At 41.7% G+C, this 25,374-nt stretch overlaps 2 protein-coding genes across 6 annotated transcripts in view; both read left to right on the top strand.

The window, feature by feature from the left end:
* The window catches only part of WDR59 (WD repeat domain 59), a 77,022-nt gene extending 59,658 nt beyond the window's left edge, over positions 1-17,364 (top strand). The window contains exons 19-26 of one of the 5 annotated variants that reach the window (XM_061137780.1): positions 3,943-4,076; positions 5,331-5,412; positions 8,555-8,667; positions 10,181-10,331; positions 10,427-10,499; positions 11,664-11,790; positions 12,171-12,313; positions 16,581-17,364. In XM_061137780.1, the coding sequence (XP_060993763.1) occupies positions 3,943-4,076; positions 5,331-5,412; positions 8,555-8,667; positions 10,181-10,331; positions 10,427-10,499; positions 11,664-11,790; positions 12,171-12,313; positions 16,581-16,816 (1,059 nt within the window). In that variant the 3' untranslated portion in view covers positions 16,817-17,364. Of the gene's footprint in view, positions 1-3,942; positions 4,077-5,330; positions 5,413-8,554; positions 8,668-9,307; positions 9,471-10,180; positions 10,332-10,426; positions 10,500-11,663; positions 11,791-12,170; positions 12,314-16,520 lie in introns of those variants that run through there. The other 4 variants (XM_061137773.1, XR_009692082.1, XM_061137788.1 and 1 more) reach the window with 4 other exon arrangements.
* Positions 17,365-24,549: 7,185 nt separating this feature from the next.
* On the top strand, positions 24,550-24,821 carry LOC133049892 (cytochrome c oxidase subunit 6C-like). Its single transcript, XM_061133922.1, has one exon. It carries the CDS (start codon positions 24,550-24,552, stop codon positions 24,772-24,774), a length of 225 nt encoding a protein of 74 aa, XP_060989905.1. The 3' UTR covers positions 24,775-24,821.
* Positions 24,822-25,374: the final 553 nt, after the last annotated feature.

The raw sequence follows: 25,374 nt of genomic DNA, 5'->3' as shown, positions 1-25,374 counted from the left end.
TATCCACATTTAAGCCCATCAGAGTGGGACTGGAGCAATGCAGGAGGTTTAGGGGGTTTTGGGGCCCCAGTACCCTTATCTCACCTGGCAAGGTCAGCCAAACCTCATCCCAGTGATCATGGTTGTCATCACCTGATAGTGACTCAGGCCTGATAGATTATCCTAAAATCACCAGCAAGATACTAGGGCAAAGAAGTCATGGGGAGGTGTGGATAAGATATGAACCATTTTTGTTGCCAAAGCACTGGAGGGAACACCCTGAAAACACTGTCCATGCTTCTTAGGGAGCAACAGGGACCTAGGCCCTGACACCTGATTTGAGATCTACTGCATCTTCATTTAGGCAGCCTTGTTGGCTCTGAATCCCTAGAATAACTGGCCCAAGACAGGATTACTGAGTGGTCTCGTAGCCTTAATGGGAGATAGCTCATATTTAAAAACCATCAACCCCACCCAAAATTAAAACAAAAAAAATTTTGTGACACCTCCCCTTTAAAGATTTTTCAGTAATGTTTTCTGGTTATTCTTGCTGGATTAAATGAACAAAAAGAGCTGTCCCTTTATTGTCTCTGCAGTTTGATTCTTGGTGGCAGCTGTCATTAGGATGATCCTATGTTAGGGACTCTCCTTCTATTAGAGGCTCAAAGGCATCTTATGTAAAGCAGTCCCTGTACATTAGTATAGATCAAACACAGAAGCACCTGGAAGCCTCTCAAGAAATTGATAGGGAAGTCCCAGGAAATACAGATTGTGATTTCTGTAAATCAGTTATGGGTAGTTGCAGAAAGTTGCCCAGACCACTGTCTTTGCATTTTCATCAAGGACTAATTGATGACTCACATGGACCTGTTTCTACCTATTTTAACCCAAGACTGCAAATGGGAGAAGAGCCCTGAAGCATCTCTTTGGACCCTGAGTTTTCTTCTCTCTGAATGTGTCCAATCCTAACAAATCCCTAAAGGAAATGAAACAGCTTGAGGTACAGGCTTGTGAGCCCAGCCTGGAACACAGCAACTTTGTCTGAGCCCGGTGTGTGAAGCCCGATAGCCTCAGGAGCAGTTTGCCTCTGCCCGTCTCCAGCACACTGCTCTGACTCCACAGAGCTCAAGCCAATGCTTGGCAGAGAAGTGTCTTTACACGTGCATAATTAGAAGACGGTATGTTGAACAGGCCTCACTAGAATCAGTTATTGATCTCCTTATATGCAGAAATGGATCCATTTTTATATGGACCAAAACTGTTTATGTATTAACAGGTAGCTTAGGACTTAATCCCCACCCACACCCCGCCTTTAAAATCATACTTTTAAAAATGGTTAACAAGTATGGGCTTAGCAGCCTGACACCTGTATTCAAATCTCAGCTCTAGGAGTACAGCCTTGAGTAAGCTCATGTCCTCATTAGTCAAGTCTGGGACTCTCTCATTTCCCAGGTACCGGGTCCTCTATGTCCGTTTTAGGGAAGCCTCTGGGGAAACAGGACAGTTGCTTGTGGTCTATCACTCAGGTCCCTCTGCTCAAATATTTTTGACATTCTGAAATTGATTTTTTGCTTAGAAAATTCTTATATGAACTAGTCTATTTGCAAATGAACCACTTTGGGCACATGGACCTTAATTATTATTATGTTTTCATTAGGTTTGCTTAAAAAGTCAAGAAATTGTACATGTTTCAGTGTGGTCTGAATGCTGCAGACCCCATCCCTCATGAATCCTCCATTGACTTCCACTGTTCAGTTAAATGGAGCTGGCATAAAATTCTCAGTTGTTGAAGGGCTTCTTCTTTGCTCTTTGTAATAAGGAGCCAGAATCAATGCCTTGAAAGCAGTGCTAGAAGCCTTTTGACCAACCCAGAAGACCCAATTAGATGGATCGTATTTGGCTCCAGATTGAAACTGTTGAGTGTAAATGTTTTTTGGTTTTTTTTTCTGCCTTAAAAAAAAATCCAGTACCCTAAGTCTCACTGGAGATGACTGATTATGTGGGATCTTGCGGGTGTGTCATTTCCTGGGATTTTTAAACTCCCAGAAACCTGGATAAAAGTCACACTGAAGTGAGTTTGTGGACTTATCCCCTCCCCGCTCCAGTTAACCGCGTTGTTTGTCCTGTCACTGCTGGGTTGGTGGACATCGAGTGTCCCTCCTGAAAACCAGTCTTAGTGCTCAGGGCACTCGCGACTGCATGGTCTCGTGTCAGTGAATGCTGCCTGGCTCCAGCCCATCCTGACAAGCTCTTTGGTCATTAGCACAATCACCCCTTATTTACACCCACATCAGTATTCTTTAGAAAATAAGCTGGGCCAGCAAAGAATTGAAGGGCTACCTGCTAATAATAGTTGTAGCTTCTTGTATTGAAGAATAGTGACTTGTGTATGGATACACAGTATTAATAACTGAACTGCTTCTAAAACCAAATGGGTTAAGGTTGATAGCATGTATGTTTATATATATGTATCCAAATTGATAGCATATATGTTTACAAATTACTACGAACAATTCAGATACTTCAGCTAAAGGTCTGCTTTTACCTGTCGTGCACTGACTCTAGGTTTCCTAGATTTAGTAGGTTCCATGCCACTTATTGACCCTATAGAAAATTACATGCATTGGACAACTTTAGGGATTAGATGGGACATCAGTGGTTAGAAATACCTGAATATAGACCATGACTGATTTATGGGAGAGTGATTGTATCAGAATCACTGGTGGAAAAGGAATTTATCTGTGAGTCATCTAAGTAATTATCTAACCTACATGCCTGAGAGTTTACGGACATTTATAAAAATTAGAGATTTTTAAATTGCACCTTCCCAGGTGATACTTTACACCCTCAGCTTTTCATTGTCTGTCGATTAACCTTGTGAGATTGAAACCACAGAGCTTGTCCTGAGGCCAAAGTTAGCAAGTGAGTGAAGAGAGAGTGACCAGAGCCTGCACCCATCACAAAAAAGAAACGTGCTGGGGGTCACACCCAGCCAGGGCCTGCGGCAATAAGACCAGTAAACCTTGCTCTGCTAGTATAACCGGGCCCTTTCATGAGCTCCTTTTGCCTCCTTTGTTAATAAATATGTCACTTCCCTCCTGAGTTGAATCACTTAGTTGACCCCCTTTCTAACTTCTGGAAATAAAATAAAATAGAATATTGTTCCCTTGGCTGCTCGTCATTTTGCAGATACCAGATGGGGCTACACTCTCATAATTCTCATTCTCTTTCCCCCTCTCATTTCCCAAATACAGACTTCTCTGCAGGCCTTTGTAGGGAAGGCTCTGGGGAAATAGGATAATTGCTCCTGATCTTCCATGTTCATTACCCAGGTCCCTCTGCTCAGGTATTTTTGACATTCTAAATGATCGCTTTTAGAAATAACTCAGATCTGCTAGGAAAAACAGGGCAATTCTCCTTGAACCACTAAGTTACTGTGTCTGCCTCCCATAGATGAAGGTTTTGCAGATCCTACACTACTGTGTCTGAATTAAATTTCAACAAACTTGATTCAAGCTATCTGAAAAGGAATAAAAAAAAAAAACTTCGATAATTTAAAGCAAGAATTTTGAACCTAGGACTGAACCCAACCTTAAAAGTTGCTCTTAAAAAAAAAAAAAAGTTGCTCTTCTCCCACATTTTTGTGGTCTTATACTAACATATTTACCTGCTGTTCTTTCTTTCTTTTTTAAATTTTGGCTTCAAGGTATTTATTTTTGAGCACCTGCAGAATGTATATAGCATTGCAGTAGGTGCTTATTTTAACTGTTAGGATTTTGGACCATGAGCTCAATGCCCTTTGTCATCCTTTTTATTTCCTACAGATGCTGATTCATTTAATTGTGGGCATGATGTAATGCAAAGTCTCTGCAAATTACCAATGACCCAACAATGATGTGCTCTGCAAGTGTAGGTTTCCATTCATCAAAGTCCCTATTAGTTATATCTTGTCATCTCCCCCAGAAATCAAGGAGATGGAAAAGTAAGCGTGAAGGATCGGACTCTGGCAATCGACCAATCAAGGCTGCTGGGAAAGTGATCATTCAGGATATTGCTTGCCTTCTTCCGGTTCACAAGTCATTGGGAGAACTATACATGTAAGTTCAGAATTTCAACTGTGCTGTGCTTCTCACTTAGTCATGAGTATCAGAGTTGTTCATTTTATTTTTTGGCTGCTCTGAGGCTTGCGGGATCTTGGTTCTCTGACCAGGGGTTGAACCCAGGCCACCGCAGTGAAAGCCCAGAATCCTAACCATTAGGCTGCCGGGGAGCTCCCTATTTATTTTTTGAGGTATTGGAATCTTTTCTTCAAGAGAAGTTTTAGGAGAAGTCCAGTGCATTAGCTTTCTTCTGCTGGATAGCGAAATTACCACACAGACCTAGTATTTAAATAACACGCATTTATTATCTCACAGTTCCCCTGGGTCAGGAGTCTGGGCTTGGCTTACCTCAGTCCTTGCTCTTATCTCCCCAAACTAAAGTCGCAAAGTTGCCGGGTGGCAGTTTTAGCCAGTGCTCAAGGTCCTCTTCCAAACCCATGGAGGTTGTTAGCAGGATTCAGTTCCTTGCAGCCAAAGAACTCAGGGAATTTCATCTGTTCAGAGACTAGCAAGAGTGTCTCACTGATGCTTTAGCTTCTTTCTAAGGTCTTGTCTGTTTAGGTCAGGCCCATCCAGGAGAATCTCCCTTTTGACAATTATGGGAGTGATATCCCATCAGTATTTACTGGTCTCACCCCTATTTAAAGAGATGAGAAATCTGCTTTATACAAGGCACATACAGCAATCTTGGGTACAGTCTTAGAATTCTGCCTCCTGCACTCAGTATGTAAAACATTTCATAGTAAAGCCACTTTGGTTGAAGGGAGGTGGGAGGTGAGTGACAGGCACACAGACGCTGCTGGCCTGTGGTTCCCCGTCTTCCAGAACTTGAATGCATAACAAAAAATATTTCTTTTGTTGTATGTACAGAGCACATTACCCCTTTTGTTAGAAACTACAGTCGGTATTACACACATTTAAATCAAGTTTTATTCAACCCTTAAGCCTAGGGAACTCCCCAGGAAAGCTGGCTGGCAAATTGGTCTTTGAGTCTGGCCTCTTTTCCTGACTTCAAAGAGGTGAGCAATTTCACCTTCCCCAGGTCTGAACTCAAGAGTGTAACATCAGCTGTGATGTTGGGTAAGGTAAGCTTTTACTGCATATTATGTAGAAAAGGAGCTTAAGGCCAATACAAATAAAACATTTTGAGTGACAACCTAAAGAGACAGTTTTTAGTTTGTTTGTTAAGCTGGAAGTAGTTGATTTAGAAGTCAGCTAGAAAGCAGCTTTTTAATTCTTTTTAAATTTCAGATTGAATGTGAATGATATTCAAGAAACGTGTCAGAAGAATGCCGCTTCTGCCTTGCTTGTTGGAAGGAAGGATCTTGTCCAGGTATTTTCCATCCCTTTTGTTGGAATTCTGGATTTTTCTTTTGGAGCAATTTCTATTCACTTTATGGTTGTGGTTTAGTGACATTTTAAGGTGTGCCTCCTATTTTGTAAATTTTTTTCCATTTTCTTTGCCAAACTCTAGGGCTGTTGCAACTGTCTAAATTCCTTGGATATTTCTCTTATTAGTGCTTAGTTGAGAAAGTCCTAAAGCATTTACAAAGTATTTTCGTAACAACTCTTTTCTAGTGTTTGGTGATGGTTAATAAATTTGGATATCTTAATCTTTGCCATTTGCACCCTCAGTTCTGTCTTGTTTTTACTTTTAAAAGTGTATCATTTCATACAAGGTTTACAAAGGCAGTCCTTAAGATGGAGATACGTTGAGTCCTAAAATATGATGTTATATTACAAAATTTAAATTTCCTTTATTTCTGCAGGAACACATTAGTGCATTAAGCATGTTACACCTATGTTGGTGGACTTTTTTTTTGTTGTTGTTTTCCTTTCCTTTTTTTTGGCCACATTGCACAACTTGTGATCTTAGTTTCCCACCAGGGATAGAACCCGTGCCCTCGGCACAGAAAGTACAGAGTCCTAACTGCTGGACTGCAAGGGAATTCTCAGTGTCATTATTTTTTTTAAATAGTTTTATTGAGATTGTAGTCCAGAGCCCATGCAATTCACTCATTTAAGAGGTACCATTCAGTGGCCTTAGTATATTCACAGCATTTTGCAGTCATTGCCATAAGCAATTTTGGAACGTTTCCATTACCCATAAAGGCTCACTCTTCCATCCAGCTCTTTCCAGCCCCTAGTTTACCTTCTCTTCCACTCTTTGTCCTGCAGTGCGCAGATTAGACTGAGCAGTGGGAACTGCTAGCTGTTGTCCTGTCTGCTTAGTTTTCTCCTTGTAACCTTCCAAATGACCCAGGACTAAGGCCTTCCCTTGATTTTTTTAAGTTTCTTTTTTTTTTCCTTCCAGTATTTCTTTTTTTTATGTGGACCATTTTTAAAGTCTTCATTGAATTTGTTACAGTATTGTTTCTGTTTTCTGTTTTGTTTTTTTGGCCCCAGGGCATGTGGGGTCTTAGCTCCACAACCAGGGATGGAACCAGCACCCCCTGTGGGGAAAGGCAAAGTCTTAACCACCAAACTGCCATGGAAAACCCTTTCCCTTGATTTTTATCTGATCGAAAAATCTCTTAAGATTTTCTTTTGTCTCCTACTAAGCACCATCAAATCTCTGCTTCAGACCCTTTTAAGTAAAACTTTCAGTCATGAATTTAATCTGTCTCTTTTAGAACCAAGCCACCTAAAATTCTGCAAACATTGAGAAGGCAAAACAAAGTACTGGAACTAGTGGGGAGTTTCTAACAGCGAGTGTCAGCCCAGCTCTGCTCCCTCATGGTGTAACCTTGGGCAAAGGATTTCAGATTCTCTCAGCCACTGTGTGTATTTGTAAAAATGAGACCCACAAGAATAATTACCTCATAGGGTTGATGAGAAGATTGGTTTACTTTCTAGAAAGATATTCTCTGAGGAAGAATTACTTCCTACAGTGTTTTGTTTGTTTTTTTCACTTTTTCTTTTAAATTTTCAGTACTTTTATGGCAGAGTTGATTTGGAAGGTCAGGCTAGTCCAAGTGAAGTGAAGCGGGAAGACCCTTTCCTGGGGCTCAGACACACCTGGATTTACATCTGGGCTCTGTCCCTTTCATGTTGTGTGATCCTAGGCAGCTTCCTAATTATTTTGAACTTCATTTCCTCAACTCTAAAATAGAAACAATACCTCTGCTTCTGAGGTCCTTATGAGAACTCAATAAGGTAATATATATACAATTTCCATACCTGTATCTCATAGGTGTAAATATCCAATATGTGGCAAATGGTTGCTGCTATTCTTGCAGTTCTAGTCATCACTGTGGTATGGTCTTGCTTTTTTATTTTGTGGTATGGTCTTCCCTTTAAGGGCTGGGAATGACATCAGTGCTAATAATGCTTGAAGAGTTTTTTTTATTCTTTATTCACATGTTGAAGATGATGTGTCACTTGCTTTGCAAGAAAGATTTGCAGAAATAAACCTAAGTATCAACTATTTCTGTTGAAGGCACTTAGGAAACATGTATTATAAATGAGAAAATAATGGGCCCAAGTTGTCAGCCAGGATAGTAAAAGTCCTTTCTTATCCCAGAAACCTCTTCTAGCAACCATCCAGCTGGGCCACTGATAATAGAAATGAATGTTTTTCATTTGAACCAATACTCATGGGTGTTATTGGAGCCACACGATTTAGTTGATTTTTTTCTTTAACATATCTGATGTGTTTCTGTTCCTGTTTTCCATGTTTTTATTTGCTTATTTTTTTTCTTCTGTTTTAAACTCCTGATTAAAAGTCTGTATCTTTTTCATTTTGAGTTTCTCTCAGAGTCTAGTAGTGTTTTCCAGTTAGTGGGCATATAATACTAAGAAAAAATTTCCAAAAATATATTCCATTTTTATAGGTATGGAGGGGATGGGGACTCTGTTGATGGTGTGATGTATTTGTATTTAGGGTGTGCCAAATCTTGGATTTAATAGACACCTTATGGACTTTAAGGTGTCTTGATGAGTCCAAGCCCTGTGAGATTTCAAATTTGGAGATATTCCTCACATTTGATGTCAACAAAAAGAAAGCTAGGTCTTGGTCTATTTTTCTGTAGCTTCAGAGAGTGTACTGAAACTTTCATAATGAAAAGTTTTTCATTATTTGAAGAAAGGACAGATCTTCAGTGTGATATTGAATGTATTTTTTTTCCCTGCCAATTCACTAATGAAGCAGCAGAAAAAGATACATGAGTCATTGGTTGAATAGATGATCCATGGAAGTTACTGTATAGTGTCTTTCTCTGAAGTCTGCTTCATAAAAGTTTTTAAGGCTAGTTTTTTTCAGATGGGGATACAGGTCCCCCGAGAATCTTGCAGAAATGCAAATTCTGATTTCAGTAGGTCTGGCTAACTCTGCATTTCAATAAGCTCCCAGCTTTGGCCGCCCCCAGAGTGGCAAGGCTTTAGGCTGTGTATGGAGGTGGGGGGGTGGTTCTTTCCTGGTTCCTGGTCCTCTGCTCGCCAGTCTGAGTGTGGCTGTTTCTCTTTGATCTGTCCAGGTTTGGTCGCTGGCCACAGTAGCTACGGATCTTTGCCTTGGTCCGAAGTCTGACCCAGATTTGGAAACACCCTGGGCTCGACATCCATTTGGGCGACAACTGCTGGAGTCCCTGTAGGTTTTGAGAGCTAAAAGTGAGGAAAATGAGTGGTGTCACTTTTAGGTCTGTAAACGCTTTCAGTGTTATTGTCTGAAGTACAAAGCCCTGAGGCATGAGAAGAGGAAGTGAGACCTTTCCTTTTAAAGTTGCAGTAATTTCTGTGCAGAACTGATTTCTTAGAACAGGAGGAACTATACAATATTTGTCATTTATAACGAGGATGTTAGACTCAGGTATCCTTGAGAGAGTTATGCTTCGTCCCAGAAGTCGTATCTGCCTGAACACAGAGCTCCTGAGGTAGAAAGTTTGATGAGGTGCTGGAGAACCTCGGCCCTGGGAGCAGGTTAGAGTACTGCATGTTGGCTTTGTGTTGTGTTCACCCTACTAGACAGTTTATGAAAATACTGAGTTTGATTTATTGCACTACAGTATGACTAACAGGAAATACAACGTGCAAAATGATTTACAGCCAGGAAAAATCACTGGAGCCTCCGTGACAGGGAGGCCCAGGTCCTGAAGAGAGATGGAGAAGCTCTCCTTCCTTCAGGTGGAGGCTCGCTTTACCTGCTTGAGGCGAGATCTGGGATGCTTGCTCACTCTTCAAGTGCCTCATGGTAACACAGGATAATGATGTTTGTTCTACCCACTTCCTAGGAGGCTCATGAGAAAGTGTGACAGCACCTTAAAACTATTAGACTTTGCTTGTTAGGAAAGTATCGATACTATTCCATTGCAAAGGCCAAGTTCCTGTGATCTCTACCTCACCTTCTGGGGCAGTTGTCCTGAAAGGAGCAAAGGGGAAGTGAGGACCTAAGAGGTAATAAAACTGTTCCCTGTTGTTCTTATTTAATAGCTCAGACTCATAATGCCACCTCTGGAGTCTGACCTGCTCCCCATTTCACTGAGCACTTTCACGTAGCCTCAGGCTATATGAATGGAGGACTAGGAAACCCCCAGAAAGCAGAGTGTTGCCTCCTTGGAGTTGGGGAGGCCTCGTTCAGATGTGAGTTGAGTCTCCCTGATTCTTAGAGAAACTTCATTCAAGTCTGAGCCCAGGCCTGGATGCCTACCAGGAATTTTCAGATGGGTTATCTAGGTCATGTGGGATACTCTGATAGGTGTTATTCCAAAACAAGTCGATCAAGCTGCTGGGTCTGTAGAAAGCTCTTGTTCCTGATGGTGGCTTTTGAGGCAGAATCGAGAATTCTCCCTTCTTTTATGGTTTATCATAGGGCACTGAATATAGTTCACTGTGCTATACAGTAAGGACCTTGTTGTTTATCCATTGCATATAAACTATAATGGAAAGGCATATGAGAAAGGATGTATATTTATGCATAACTGAAGTACTTTGCAGTAGAGTAGAAATTAACACAATGCTGTAAATCAACCACACGTTAATAAAGTTAATTTTTGAAGCAGCTCTGCCTTCCTTCCCCGGTGGGAGTAGCCCGCCGCAGCCGCAGCCGTGGCAGCCACCACTCCCCGTGCCTGCTCACGGCTGCCCTCGCGCCCCTCTCTCCGCAGACTGGCCCATTACTGCCGGCTCCGGGACGTGCAGACGCTGGCCATGCTCTGTAGCGTGTTCGAGGCCCAGTCTCGGCCGCAGGGGGCGCCAAACCCTTTCGGGCCCTTTCCCAGCCGCTCAGCTAGCCTTGTGGTGTCCCACAGTCGATATGTAAGCTGGGGGTTTCCTGGTCTGAATCTGGCTTTTTGCAAAGGTCAGCTGTCATGGCAAGTGGCCCTCTCATGCTGCTCCCGCTTTCATTGCAGCCCAGCTTTACGTCCTCAGGTTCCTGCTCGAGCTTGTCCGACCCGGGGTTCAACACTGGTGGCTGGAACATAGGTCAGTATGGAACTGCCTTAGCCCATGCTGAGGTTTTATACTTTCAATGATTTAATATGTGATCTTTAGCTGATGAATATTCTTCATATTTTCCCTTGTTTCTCATTGCCTTGTATGTATTTATTTTCTTTTTTATTTTTGGCTGTACTGTGCACCTTACAGGGTCTCTTCCTGGTTGGGAACCCAACCAGGAATTGAGCCCCGGCCCCAGCAGTGAAAGTGCCAAGTCTAACCCCTGGACTGCCAGGGAGTCCCTCACTGACCTTTAAATTGAGTATGGTGGAGATACCATAGTCAGCAAGGGCTGAAACATGGGCTTTTGTGTTTGAGCAGGCTGGTTTCTGCTGTCTCTCTGCCTTGCTTGGTTACTTTCAATCCTATAACCTCGAGAAACTGACAGTGGAACTTTCCATTGTCCATCGCCAAGCCCCAACCCTTATCCTTTATGCTGCACAAGCCCCTTCCCTGATCATCTGCCACTTCCTGTTATCTTCCTCTCCCCATGAACCTCCTTCAGGATAGAGAAGTAAAGCTGAGCCCGGTCCCACTTGGCCGTAAAGGTCTATTTAACCAGTAGGTGTATATGTGTTTTCTGGATTTTTAAATTTTCTTTTTAAAAGTGATTTTAATTTTGTTGATTACAGAAGTACTATTTGTCCAGTGAAGAAAACAAATGTTGGTGGAGAAAATACTAATGGTTGATTTCCCTACCTAGAAATTAATAACGTCTGTTAACATTTCAGGACATTTCTTTCCAGTCTTTGTGTGTGTGTGTGTGTGTGTGTTGGGGGCCGGGGTTGGAGGGCAGATCTTTCTATATTTGTGATTTTATGTTCTATTTTTTATTTTATCATGAGCATTTTCTCATGCCATTTAAAGTTTTTTAAAATAAGTAATGCCTGCCTAATAATCTATATCACGCTTATAATTTGCTTAATCATTGTGTGTGTACCTAATTATCAAATTACATTAATAGTAAATACATAGACAGAAAGGTAAGGCTAGGAAAGTGTTCTGTTTAGTTCTAGGACTTCTCAGAATCTTCAATTTAGCTTATTTTCCTTCCAGGAAGTAAATAGGACACATGCGCATCATGAGAGTTTTCAGGTTATTTCCCATGCCTTCTCTGATTTCTATCTTCCCTTCCCATTTGATTTTCTTCAGTGGGAAGAGAAACAGAACACCTATCTTCACCTTGGGGAGAGTCCTCACCAGAAGAAATCCGCTTTGGGAGTCTGACCTACAGTGATCCTCGTGAGCGAGAGCGTGATCAGCATGATAAAAATAAAAGGTAATGACCTTCCCAGCCAGGAGCTGTAGTTCTGTGATGCTTAGATTCTTCCCACATTGGGGCTCTTGCTTTTAAGAAAGGTATTTGCTGTGCTTAGTCATTCAGTCGTGTCCGACTCTCTGCGACCCCATGGACTGTAGCCCACCAGGCTCCTCTGTCCATGGGGATTCTCTAGGCAAGAATACTGGAGTGGGTTGCCATGCCCTTCTCCAGGGAATCTTCCCAATCCAGGGATTGAACCCAGGTCTCCCACATTGCAGGCGGAGTCTTTATCATCTGAGCCACCAGGGAAGCCCTAAGAAAGGTATATTAAGTGCCATTTGGCATCAAGCTTGTTTCTCTTAAAGGAACTGACCAGACGTGCTTTGAATTTGATCCAGGCTTCTGGACCCCGCTAATACCCAGCAATTTGATGACTTTAAGAAATGCTATGGAGAAATCCTCTACCGTTGGGGTCTGAGGGAGAAACGAGCTGAAGTGCTGAAGTTTGTCTCCTGTCCTCCTGATCCTCACAAAGGCATTGGTAAATATGAATTTCTTTCTGTTCTCATCACTCTCTGAAAGGTTCTATAATTTAATGTGTCCGTAACATAATCCTTGGAATGAAGTTCGAGTGTCTCATTTATAAGTGGGAATTTCTGAAGTATTTTGAGTCTGTTTTAAGTTATTGAAAACCCTGGCATTTCATGAGACAATTACATTTTCATTGTAAAGGAAGAAGTTGTCTGAACAATCCTCAGATATTGATCGGCAGTAGCGACATTTATTCAGTTACTCGGCCAACGTTTGTCAGACTCCTCTTAGTCGCGGTGCTGGCACACTCCTTTGTGGCAATTCCTAGGCCAGTGGGGGAGAAAAATAATTACAAGCTGTGATCAGTATTTATGAGCAAGCAAAAAGGATGTTGGGTCAGGGGAGCAGGGAGGGAGAATTTTAGCAGACATTTTGAGCTGCATTGGGAAGTCTGTCTGAGAGCCGAGGTCTGCAGGACAGGATGGAGCCACGAAGGGCATCCCACCCAGGAGCGGCCCTGTAGGGGAAACAGCTTGTTAGTTTGAACAAGTGAAGGAAGACCAGTGTGCTAGAACACAGTGAGTGAGAAGAGTGCTGAAAAACTAGACCACAGGATAGTCAGGGACTTGAAAGTCGTGGTGAAGAACTTGGATTGTATTCTAAGTCCAGTGATGAGTTTCAAAGGACATTAAGAAGTAAGTGATATGACTCTCCTAACAGTCCAGCGGTCAGGAATCTGTGCTTTCACTGTCGTGGGTCTGGGTTCAATCCCTGGTCAGGGAACTAAAATCTTGCAAGCTGTGTGTTGTGCCAAGAAAACAGGAGTAGTAAGGCCAAACTAACAGGGAGGGAGCATAGTTCCACCCAGCAGCAGACAGCTAGAACAAGTGGTATGCTCCAGTTTCCACTGCAAGAGGATTTCTTTGGCTATTCTAGGAAGAAAGGATTGGAGGAGGACAGAAGTAGAGGAGGAAAGGGCATTTGAAGACTGTTAAGATGGTCAGAGAGAGAAGGACGGCCTGGTCTCAGGTGTTATCAGGGGTGGTGGACAGAGATGGATGAAGTCAAAATGCATGTCAGAGGTAGACTCAATATCCATATGTCTTACTGACAAGTTGGATGTGGGCTTGAGGATGAGACAAAGCTTAAATGATCCTAAATTTCCAGCTTGAACTGGAAATGGTGATGCCATATTCTAAGATTAGAAAAGATTGGAAGAAAATTGAAAACTCAGTTTGGAATAGTAGGAAATGTTGAAGATCAAACTGTAGAAATCATGTAGACAGTTGGATATGAGTCTGAAGCTTAAAGGAGAGTTTAGGGCTAAAACCAGGAATGTGGGAATAATTAGCATGTTGATGGTATTCATGCTGTGAGCATTGAGTGCATTTACCTGGGAACTGTGGGGTGGCATGGGCTCTCAAATAAGAGAGGGGTTGGAAGAATTTCCTCTAGGGAGTAATGGGTGTGGGAGTGGAAGGCAATGCTGGTTTTGATAATACAATGTATAGAATAATTTGATTCTTTAAGTTGTGTGAATATAGTTTCAGTTAAATAAAAACAAACCAAAATAATACATAGGTTTAAATATTTAATAAAAGGATTATTTTAATATGGATTATCTTGGTGCATGTACATGAAGAAGTACAGACACAAAATGCTACTTGGGTAATCTATAATATTTTTCAGAGCATCTACAGGCATGCAGGTATATCAGGGAAAGATTAGTGATGGCCTCCTGCAATTTGTCTTTTAAATTAGTTTTCAGGTAAATAAATGAATCACAGAGATATGTAGCTGATGTGTCAGCCCATCAATCAGCTAGACTTTTTGACATCTCCTGTTTGAAAGGTTGTGTTGGGTTCTTTGGGCTGGACAAAGGACTTTAAAGTCTGGTTTGGGGTTGAAGTTGTTCAGGAAGTCTTTAATCTGTACTCCTTTGATTACAAATCAGGGTGTCTGATCCCCTCCAGTTCCGTTTTTTTTCTTTCTCAGGAGTGCTTTGGCTATTCAGGGTCTTTTGTGTTTGCATATAAATTAAACAATTTTTTGTTCTAGTTCTGTGAAAAATGTCATTGGTAATTTGATAGGGATTGCATTGAAAGTGTAGAATGGGTAGTATTGTCATTTTGACAATACTGATTCTTCCAATCCAAGAATATGTTATATCTTTCCATCTATGTGATCTTTGATTTCTTTCATGAGTGTCTTATAGTTTTCAGAGAACAGGTCTTTTGTCTCCTTGGGTAAGTTTATTCCTAGGTATTTTATTCTGGCACAAAAACAGAAATATAGACCAATGTAACAGATTAGAAAGCTCAGCAATAAACCCGTGCACCCATGGCCAATTAATCTGTGACAAAGAAGGCAAGAATATATAGTGGAGAAAAGACAGCCTCTTCAGTAAGTAGTGCTGGGTAGTAAACTGGACAGCTACCTGTAAAAGAATGACATTAAAACATTCTGTAACAGCATACACAAAAATAAACTCAAAGTGGATTTTAACCTAAATGTAAGCCTGGATGGTATAAAAGTCTTTAGAGGAAAACATAGGCACAACACTCTTTGACATAGATTGTAGCAATATCTTTTTGGATCCACATCCTAGAGTAATGAAAACAAAAATAAGCAAATAGGACCTAATTAAACTTAAAAGCTTTTGTATACCAAAGGAAACTGTAAACGAAATGAGAAAGTAACCCACAGAATGGGAGAAAATACTTGCAAACAAAGCAACCAACAAAGGATTAACCTCCAAAATCTACAAAGAGTTCCTGTAGCTCAGTATTAAAAAAAACTAACAACCCAATCGAAAAATGGACAGAGGATCTAAATAGATATTTCTCCAGAGGAGACATACACATTGCCAGAAAGCACATGAAAAGATGCTCAACATTGCTAATTATTAGAGAAATGCAAATCAAAACCACAATGGGGTATCACCTCACATCAGTCAGAATGGCCATCATGAAAATAATAAATGTTGGAGAGTGTGTAGAGAAAAGGGAACCCTCTTACACTGTTGGTGAGAATGTAAATTGATGCAACTGCTGTGGAGAACAATGTGGAGGTTTCTTAAAAAACTAAAAATAGAACTAGTATATGATTCAGCAGTCCCATTCCTGGGCATGTATCTGGAGAAAATCCTAATTTGAAAAAATACAAACACCCCAGTGTTCATAGCAGTGCTGTTTACAGTAACCAGGACATGGAAGCAACCTAAGTGTCCATCGACAGATGAATGGATAAAGAAGATGTGTGTATGTGTATATATATGTGTGTATGTGTGTATATATGTATATATACACACTGGAATATTACTCAGCCACAAAAAAGAATGAAATAATACTTTTGTATCATCATGGATGGACCTAGAGATTATCATACTAAATGAAGTAAGTCAGACAAGAGAAAGACAAATATAATAGCATTCATATGTGGATCATAATTTTTTAAAAAATGATGCAAATGAACTTATTTACCAAGCAGAAACAAACTTACAATTATTGAAACAAACTTATGGTTACGGAAGGGGAAGCATGGGGAGGAGGGATAAATCAGAAGCTTGAGATTAACATACATACACTATGTATATAAGGTAGGTAACCAGAATGCCCTACTGTATGGCAGAGGGAACTCTACTCAATATTCTTATAACCCATATGAAAAAAGAGTCTGAAGAAGTATGAATATATGTGTAACTGAATCACTTTGTTGTACACCTGAAACTAACAGCATGTAAAACAACTATACTTCATTAAAAAAATTTTTTTAAGTTGTGTTTAAGAAAACATAGCTATTTTTAATCAAAATTTTCAAACCGGTTTATCTCAGAATTTACCTTAACTAGGAACTACCATGAAATGTTTTCCTTAATTACTGTGTATGTAATGTCTCTGTTGGTCCATTTTTATGACTGCTTGTGGTTTTGAAGCAAAGGAGTTGGTTTGGTTTTTTTTTTGAGGAGTTGGTTCTGATAGAAGAAAGAACCCAGGACCCTTCCTCTACTGTAAGGGGTGAAAGAAGCTGGAGATGTGAAGATTTGTGGGTGTTGAGATGAAAGGAGCCCCCAGTGAAAGGCTTCTGTTTCCTTAGGGAAGGGAAAGAAGAGAGGCCGTCAGGGGTTCAGCCATTTAAAAAAATTGAGCAGCAGTGGTTTAATAAGATCCTACAGAGCCCTCCTGAATGAATGCATCTTTATTACTCACGATGCCCAGTTCTCGTTGCAGAACCAATCTCACCATGTCTCTCTTCTGGCCACCTCCGCCCTCCTCCAGAGTTCGGTGTGTACTGCAGCCACTGCCGGAGTGAGGTCCGGGGCACGCAGTGCGCCATCTGCAAAGGCTTCACGTTCCAATGTGCCATCTGCCACGTGGCTGTGCGAGGCTCGTCCAACTTCTGCCTGACCTGCGGACACGGGGGGCACACCAGCCACATGATGGAGTGGTTTCGGACTCAGGAAGTGTGTCCCACTGGGTGTGGGTGCCACTGCCTGCTTGAAAGCACTTTCTGAACTTACAGCCCTTGGGAGTTGTGGGAAGTCCTAGAGGACCCATCAATGCTGGGTGACAAGCTCTCCACCAGGAGCGAGGCTTCAGAGCCCACCTCCACCTAGACCAGGATGCATTCCCCTCAAAGACTGACGTGGTGTGGGCTGTTCCTGAGCCTTGGCCTTCTCAACTCTTGGCTGTTTGTTGGTGGCGCGGATGTCGGTGGAAGAGGACTCGGGCAGGTGGAAACACCTGCCTCCAGAGCTGTGTTTACCTTTCAGATGTTGACCTCAAACCATTGACAGCATCCTTTCTGATGCCAGTCACAGAGATCAAGGTCAGATGCAAAGGACAGTCTCTTGAGCCAAAGGACAGTGGACATTACTTCAGTTGACAAATGGACCTGTGACATAAGTTGGTGCATTTAATGAACTGATGGACTATGGCCTTTTAAAATATAATACTTAAATTATAAATATGTAATGTACTTAAGGATCCTTAAGATGTATTTTTTTTGTTTGCTATTTCTCTTCCAGCTGCTTTCCCTTGGCTAATAAAATTCTAGTAATCATCTGGGGAAAAAAGAGGTGATATTTTAGTGAATCTTTTTTAAATTCTAATTGAAATTAACTCTTTGGGTTAACTCTCAAAGTCAGTGCTCAGATTTCCAAAGGAACACTGAGTTGCTTTTGTCATCCAGGAGGGGAAAATAGAACTTGACATTTAAGGTTCTTCCCAACTTGAAGAGTTTGTTTTTTTTTAAATCATTTCTACTAGCAAAAGGAAACTCAGATTACATGGCAGCATTGCTGTGAGAGGCTCCCGTTGCTGTTGTGCAGGTTGGCTGAGTTTCCATAAATGCTTTCCCTCTTCTTTTGGGCTGCTTCACAGGCTTCCACCCGTGTTTATCTGCATCCACCAGTTCTTCAGAATGTGCCGGCAGCTCAGTTGGTAAAGAATCTGCCTGCAATGGAGGAGACCCCGGTTTGATTCCTGGGTCAGGGAGGTCCCCTGGAGAAGGGATAGGCTACCCACTCCAGTTTTCTTAGGCTTCCCTTGTGGTTCAGCTGGTAAAGAATCCTCCTGCAATGCGGGAGACCTGGGTTCGATCCCTGGGTTGGGAAGATCCCCTAGTGAAGGGAAATGCTACCCACTCCTTCTGGCCTGGAGAATTCCATTGACTATATAGTCCATGGGATTGCAAAGAGTCAGACACGACTGAGTGACTTTCACTTCACTTTTGCTTCAGGAAAGAGAAATGCTTTTCAATATTGCTACTGAAATTTATATTTATTTCTTAGAATTTTACAATTCCAGATTGATTAGCTTAAGAAATATAACTCCATGTCTCAAAATATGACAGTCTTGTACATCACTGTAACTACAGGTCAGGACTCATTTATAGATTGTGAAATCAATGTAGTGGATAAAAACCACAATTTTAAAAAAATGAAAGTAGAAGAGACATCAGAATGTACCAGTTAGGATAAACATTGTTTTGTGTAACTTGTTTACAAGTATATACATACACACTTGCACATGTGTATAAAGGATCACAATATATAAATTCATTTTTTATAAATGATATAAATTCATTTCTTACTGAGGATTTTGTTCAAAACATTTTCAGAACACTTTTAGGTGAGGCTTATGTGATGGTCATCCCTCTGTTACTGTATATGAAAGATGACATGAGAAAAGCCTGGATCCTGTGCAGTGAAAGCAGAGGTTTAACCCTGGGCTTGGAGTCGAGGTAAGATGTCATCCCCTCTGCTGAGTGGGCCGAATAACTAGGTGCAGTAGGTACATGGAGGCAGATAAAGGAGGAGGCCAAGAAAATCCGAATTTGTTCACTGTCTTCTGTTCATTTGTTTGTATCAACGCTGCTGTAATGGCACCACGGGATTTGTAGTAATTTGGCTAATTTGTATTAAGATAAAGGTGCTATCATGTTCCTCAATGGAATCATGTCATTTGCAGAGAACAATCTTTTCCTGTTCCCCCTCTACTCAAACTAATGTCAGAATATAGTTTCTCATTCCAGTTTTAGTCCTTTGACTCTTTCCCTTATGGTGGTTATCAGTATTTTCCAGTAAGACTTGTGATTGAAAAGCACTTAAAACTTTCAAGAATAGATGATGAATGTGAAGTCAACCATCACTTTGAAATACAACTAAAGACTCTTACTCCTTGGAAGGAAAGTTATGACCAACCTAGACAGCATATTAAAAAGCAGAGACATTACTTTGCCAACAAAGGTCTGTCAACTTGTTAAGGCTATGGTTTTTCCAATAGTAACGTATAGATGTGAGAGTTGGACTATAAAGAAAGCTGAGCACCGAAGAATTGATGCTTTTGAACTGTGGTGTTGGAGAAGACTCTTGAGAGTCCCTTGGACTGCAGGGAGATCCAACCAGTCCATCCTAAAGGAGATCAGTCCTGAGTGTTCATTGGAAAGACTGATGCTGAAGCGGAAACTCCAATACTTTGGCCACCTGATGCGAAGAGCTGACTCGTCTGAAAAGACTCTGATGCTGGGAAAGATTGAAGGCAGGAGGAGAAGGGGACAACAGAGGATGAGATGGTTGGATGGCATCACCGACTCAATGGAGATGAGTTTGAGTGAGCTCCAGGATTGGATGATGGACAGGGAAGCCTGGCGTGCTGGAGTCCATGGCGTCGCAAAGAGTCGGACACGACTGAACTGAACTGAACTGAATCCTGGGAGACTGGCATTACCTCCTAAACCAGATAGCAGAAATCCCCAGTGCTGCCACCAGGGGGGAAATGCCTGTTAGTGTTTGGGAAGTCGTGTATGGGAAAGCCCATGGATAAATTCATTCAGATTGGACTAACAAAAAAGGCAAGAAAAGCACAGGCAGGAGTATCCTGCTTTTCCTTCTATCATAAAAATATTCTTACAGTAACATCCCAGGAGAAGGAAATGGCAACCCACTCCAGTATTTTTGCCTGGAGGATCCCATGGATCCAGGAACCTGACAGGCTATATATAGTCCATGGGGTCGCAGAGAGTCAGACATGGCTGAGCAACTAACACTACCTTAATGTAACTCTTTTAACAATCTCTCTCTTTTAAATTATTTTTTAAAAGACTTACTAATTTGTTTGGCTGTACTGGGGCTTAGTTGCAGCGTGTGGGATCTAGTTCCCTGACCAGAGATCGAATCCCACTCCCTTAGATTGGGAGCGTGCAGTCTTAGCCACTGGACCACCAGGGAAGTCCCACATAACAATCTCTTATTTGGCTTCCTTTATTTGGCTACCCAGATACAGTATAAAGGATGAGAAGACAGTTAGAAGTGATGTCTCTTTCCTCTGAGCTCAGCTCTTTGGTCTCTTGGCCATGGATTCCCACGCAGGAAAGCTCACACTCGCTGTCTGTGCTTTCAGAAGATTGACAGTTTGGCTGCCACCAGCTCAGCCTCCCTGCTAAATACTTCTGTGTCCAAACTGAGACTAACCCTAGTGTAAAGGCCCGGGGCCAGGTCAGACATCACTGTCTTCTGCCATTATCTTGATTTAGAGAGAATCGTTGATGGGAGCACCCCAAAACTGTCTCTGTATTTTCTTTTCCTAATAGAGTTCAGAAATGAAAGAAAGGGAGAAAAAGTATCTAACATTGGTATCCAAAAAACGGTCCCCAGCAAAAGATTGCTGGCTTTAAGAGGTTTGGGCCAATCTGTATCATTATCAAATGGTTTTCCTTCTGTAAACAGTTTGGACACATTAGATGCAACAGAGTGTAAATATTTTTGCAGTACAAATAGAGGATATACTCTTTCTTGTTTTACCACAAAAGGCTTTGTTAGAGTTGGAAATCCTGAAATAGAAATGATCAAAGGAGCTCCAGGTGAAATTTTTTCGGAGTACAGAGCTTCCTGTTTTTACCTTTTTAAAGCTGAGAAGTTAACACTAGGTGGCAGCAGAGACCCAGATTTGGTGAATCTGATCGCTTCCTAAGACTTCCTTTGAGTTTGCGGATAAAGGTTCAACCAGACGACCTATTTCTCCAGTTGTGAAAGGAAGATCTGCTCCATTCATCTGGATTCATCCACCCAGGGACTGAACAGACTTATGCCATTGGAAAAGAACAGCTATTTGAAGTCCTGCCCATCACCTCCTATGTTTCTCACACATCATGGCACGCTCTCTACCTGCCTCATTATGTCCTTTCACTCAAAGATCAACTTTGGGTTGGCAAACGCTTACTACATCTCAATACATTAATGCTTAAATAACAAATTTTTTTTAAAGGCATGGTTCTGTTTTTCCATCCATCCACTTCACAAGTATCTGTTCGGTTTCAGACACCGTGCTACCTTTTGTAGAAACACACTTGTTCATGAGACGTGATTCCCTCTGTTTCATGATCTTATGTGTAGTGTGCACTATGCTTATTGTAATGAGGGTTTTCTGAGTAGAAATTTGGAGTGGCGGGAACGGCGGCTGTGAATCTCAAGCCCTGTGTTCCCACTGCAGCTTTTTTAAAAAAATTATTTTTAATTGGAGAATAATTGCTTTACAATATTATGTTGGTTTCTGCCACACATCAACATGAATCAGCCATAAATATACCTATGTCCCCTCCCTCTTGAACTTTATCCCACTCCTCTAGATTGTCACAGAGCACCTTATTGAGCTCTCTGCGTCATAGAGCAAATCTCCACTGGCTATCTAATTTTGCATATGTTTCACTGCTACTCTCTCAACTCATCCCACCCTCTCCTTAACAGAAGAGGCTCGTAACAGAAATATGTGAAGCAAATGAGTGTTAGGATTTGCTTTATGAAGACAATTTCATGAAATTCTCTAGAAAGACATTTTGCATATGAAGCACATTGGACTGTTCCCTTACACAAAGAACTGTCTTCTCTCTCAATTATTTTTTCTTGAACCCCTCAGCCTTCTAGAGCTTCTCTTTATCCTCCCATGTCGGTAGAGTCACAGTGTAAGGGATTTTGATTCAGTCACAGCTGACTCTACCACAACTGGAAGTGATCAGTGAATCTAAGAGGGCTGGAAATCGGGCTTGGGGGCCGTGCAGCCATGGGGAGTGTTAAAATACAGATGCCCAGGTGAATTTGAACTTCACTTGGAAGATATAAGCTGTTTATCTGAGGTTCAAAATTTTTTTAAAATTTTATTTGTTTATTTGGCTGCTCTGGGTCTTAGTTGTAGCATGTGGGATCTAGCTCCCTGAGCAGGCATCGAACCTGGGCCCCCTGCACTGGGAGCTCAGAGTCTTAGCCACTGGACCACCAGGGAAGTCCCTGAGGTTCAAATTTAAGTGGAGATCTTGTATTTTTGTTTGCTGAATCTGGTGATCCTTGCGTAGGGTCACGCTTGAATTATACCCTGAATTATTCCCAGCTGCTGGCTCTAGCGGGCCTCTGACTCTGGGCGTGGGATGCCATCCTTCCAGATCTCTACCAGCTCTGACTCTGGGGCCTCACCTGGAATCTGTTCCTCATGGCTTCTTTGTATCATCTGTCCATAATGAGGTCTTGAAGTCCAGTAGCCAATATACCAAAGGAAAGATATCTAGCGTCTCACTAGTTATCTGGGAAATCCAAGTTAAGATGGATTTGGTGAGACGGTACACAGTGGTAAGAGCCTGGGCCTTGTGGCCAGATTGCGTGGATTGCATCTCAGCTTGCCTGTATCCTTGGCACTGTGCCTCAGTTTCTTCCTCGTAAAGTATGAGTAGCAGTACTTATTTTGAACAACGTGCTTCCTGTTTATAATAGCCAGGACATGGAAGCAACCTAAATGCCCATCAGCAGATGAATGGATAAGGAAGCTGTGGTACATATACACCATGGAATATTACTCAGCCATTAAAAACAATTCATTTGAATCAGTTCTAATGAGATGGATGAAACTGGAGCCCATTGTACAGAGTGAAGTAAGCCAGAAAGATAGAGAACATTACAGCATACTAACACATATATATGGAATTTAGAAAGATGGTAACGATAACCCTATATGCAAAACAGAAAAAGAGACACAGAAGTACAGAACAGACTTTTGGACTCTGTGGGAGAAGGTGAGGGTGGGATGTTTCGAGAGAACAGCATGTATATTATCTATAGTGAAACATATCACCAGCCCAGGTGGGATGCATGAGACAAGTGCTCGGGCCTGGTGCACTGGGAAGACCCAGAGGAATCGGGTGGAGAGGGAGGTGGGAGGGAGGTCAGGATGGGGAATACATGTAACTCCATGGCTGATTCATATCAATGTATGACAAAACCCACTGAAATGTTGTGAAGTAATTAGCCTCCAACTAATTAAAAAAAAAAAAAAGAACAACGTGCTTCTAAATTTCCAGTATTGCTTCAGAGTTCATTACACTCTGGCATAGAGTTCTTTCTGCTCTCCTGGCAGGGTCTCCTGAAGAATTAGGGGACTCCTGTGCTGTGTGTGCCTAGGTGCTCAGTTGTGTCCGACTGTTTGCAACCACATGGACTGTATCCTGCCTGGCTTCTCTGTCCATGGGGATTCTCCAGGCGAGAATACTGGAGTGTGTAGCCATTCCCTCCTCCAGGGGATCTTCCCAACCCAGGGATCGAACCCAGGTCTCTCACGTTGCAGGCGGATTCATTACTATCTGAGCCACCAGGGAACCCCTGGCTCCCTAATAATCAGCTTGCCCACCACAGTTTACTTTGAAACCCTCAGGACTCAATTCGTTTTGTTCTATAGCCTCGTTTATGCCAACACAGAAAGTTAATAAATGTATTTCACTCAGTCAGATGATCAAGGTGAACAGCGACAGTGATGAGTCATGTTGACAGTGTGATATGATAATGTGAGGAATTTTACCTGTATGGCCATCCTCTCCCAAATCCATATCCCCAGTCTCGTTATGAGAAAAACATCAGACAGACCCCAGCTGAGGAACATTCTATGAAATACCTGGCCAGGACTCCTCAAAATTGTCAAGGTCATCAAACACAAGGAAACTGAAAAACTGTCACAGCCCAGAGAAGCCCAAGGAGATGTGATGACTAAGTATAACTGTAACTTGGGATTCTGGGTGGGAGCCTGAAATAGAAAAAGGACATTTGGGAAAAACGAAGGAGATCTGAGTAAAGTATGGACTTTAGTTAATAATAATGTGTCAGTCAGTACTGGTTTATTCATTGTGACAAATGTACCATATTAATGTGTGGTGTTAACAAATAAGGAAACTGTGTGTGGGGTGTATGGGAACCATCTGTAGTAACTGCAATTTTTCTGTAAGTCTAAGTCTCTTCTAAAATAAAGAGGTTGTTTAGGGACTTTCGTGGCCATCCACTGGTTAAGACTCCGCATTTCCAATGCGAGAGATGTGTGTTCAATCCCTAGTCAGGGAAGTAAGATCCCACATGCTTTGTAGCCACAAAAAAGAAAAAAATAGGATCTAAAATAAAAATGTTATTTAAATGATTTCTGTAAGGAATTTTAAATTTCTTATACTATATGGGAGTAATAACTTTCCTCCAAAACTATTCATAAGACATAAGACAGTGGTAGCATTTGTGGTTGGGGTTGGGAAGCTGGAGGGGGGGCCCGTGGCTGGAGGGCAGGGACGGGCCTCCCACAGCCCCTTCCGCGCGCGCACGGCCTTCCCACCCCGCGCGGGCGGCGCTTGCCGAGGGCCCGGAGGACCTGCTGGGGTCCCGCCCAGGTGTTAGTCCTGACTGCGTGACCTTAAAACAGTTCCTTAACCTTCCCGCCGAGAAGAACTACCATGTCCCCTGCTTTCGCAAAACCTCAGATGCGTGACCTTCTGGCCAAACGTCTGCAATTTCATATTGTTGGAGCATTCATGGTCTCCCTGGGGTTTGCAACTTTCTATAAGTTTGCTGTGGCTGAACGAAGAAAGAAGGCATATGCAGATTTCTACAGAAATTATGATTCCATGAAAGATTTTGAGGAGATGAGGAAGGCTGGTATTTTTCAGAGTGCAAAGTGATTTGGAATATAAAGAATTTCTTGGGTTGAGTTCCATGGAAGTTAGTCACTTTCCTGTGTTCCTGAACTATGAAACTATGACTATCTGGGGTGAGAAATAGTCTCTCAATAAATAAACAATTAACAAATACTGAGGAAAAAAAAAAAAAGACGTAAGACACAGTTTGAAGATGTACTGTACTCCCTTTTCTACCAGTCTCTTCTTAAGACTGCCTGTTTTACGTGCACATATACAATACACATTGTCATCATCATGATTTCAAATGACATGTGCTGACATTTCTAAATAATTGAATTAATTCCTTAAGTAATCTTGATAGTTCCCTCAATTCTTAGTTTGACATTTTAAGATCAAAGAGTCATCAGAAGAGAATTCTCTAATGGTCCAGTAGTTAGGACTCCTCACTGAGGGGGCGGGTTCAATCCCTGGTTGGGGAACTAATATCCTGCAAGCTACGTGGCATGGCCAAAAAGTAAAATAAAAAATAAACATGTTGAAAAAAAAAAGAGTAGTCAGAAAGTAACTTCCAAGCACTGTTTAGTATATAGTCTCAGTATATATTAATAATTAATCTTTCCAATGTAGGCTGCAGAGCCAATT

The sequence above is a fragment of the Dama dama genome, chromosome 4 (assembly GCF_033118175.1).
Source record: "Dama dama isolate Ldn47 chromosome 4, ASM3311817v1, whole genome shotgun sequence".
Taxonomy (NCBI): domain Eukaryota; kingdom Metazoa; phylum Chordata; class Mammalia; order Artiodactyla; family Cervidae; genus Dama; species Dama dama.
This window is presented reverse-complemented; position numbering and strand designations above follow the sequence as displayed.

What these genes read in the sequence shown, in the direction of transcription:
- LOC133049892 (XM_061133922.1), top strand. Translation starts at nt 24,550, where the DNA reads ATGTCCCCTGCTTTCGCAAAACCTCAGATGCGTGACCTTCTGGCCAAA.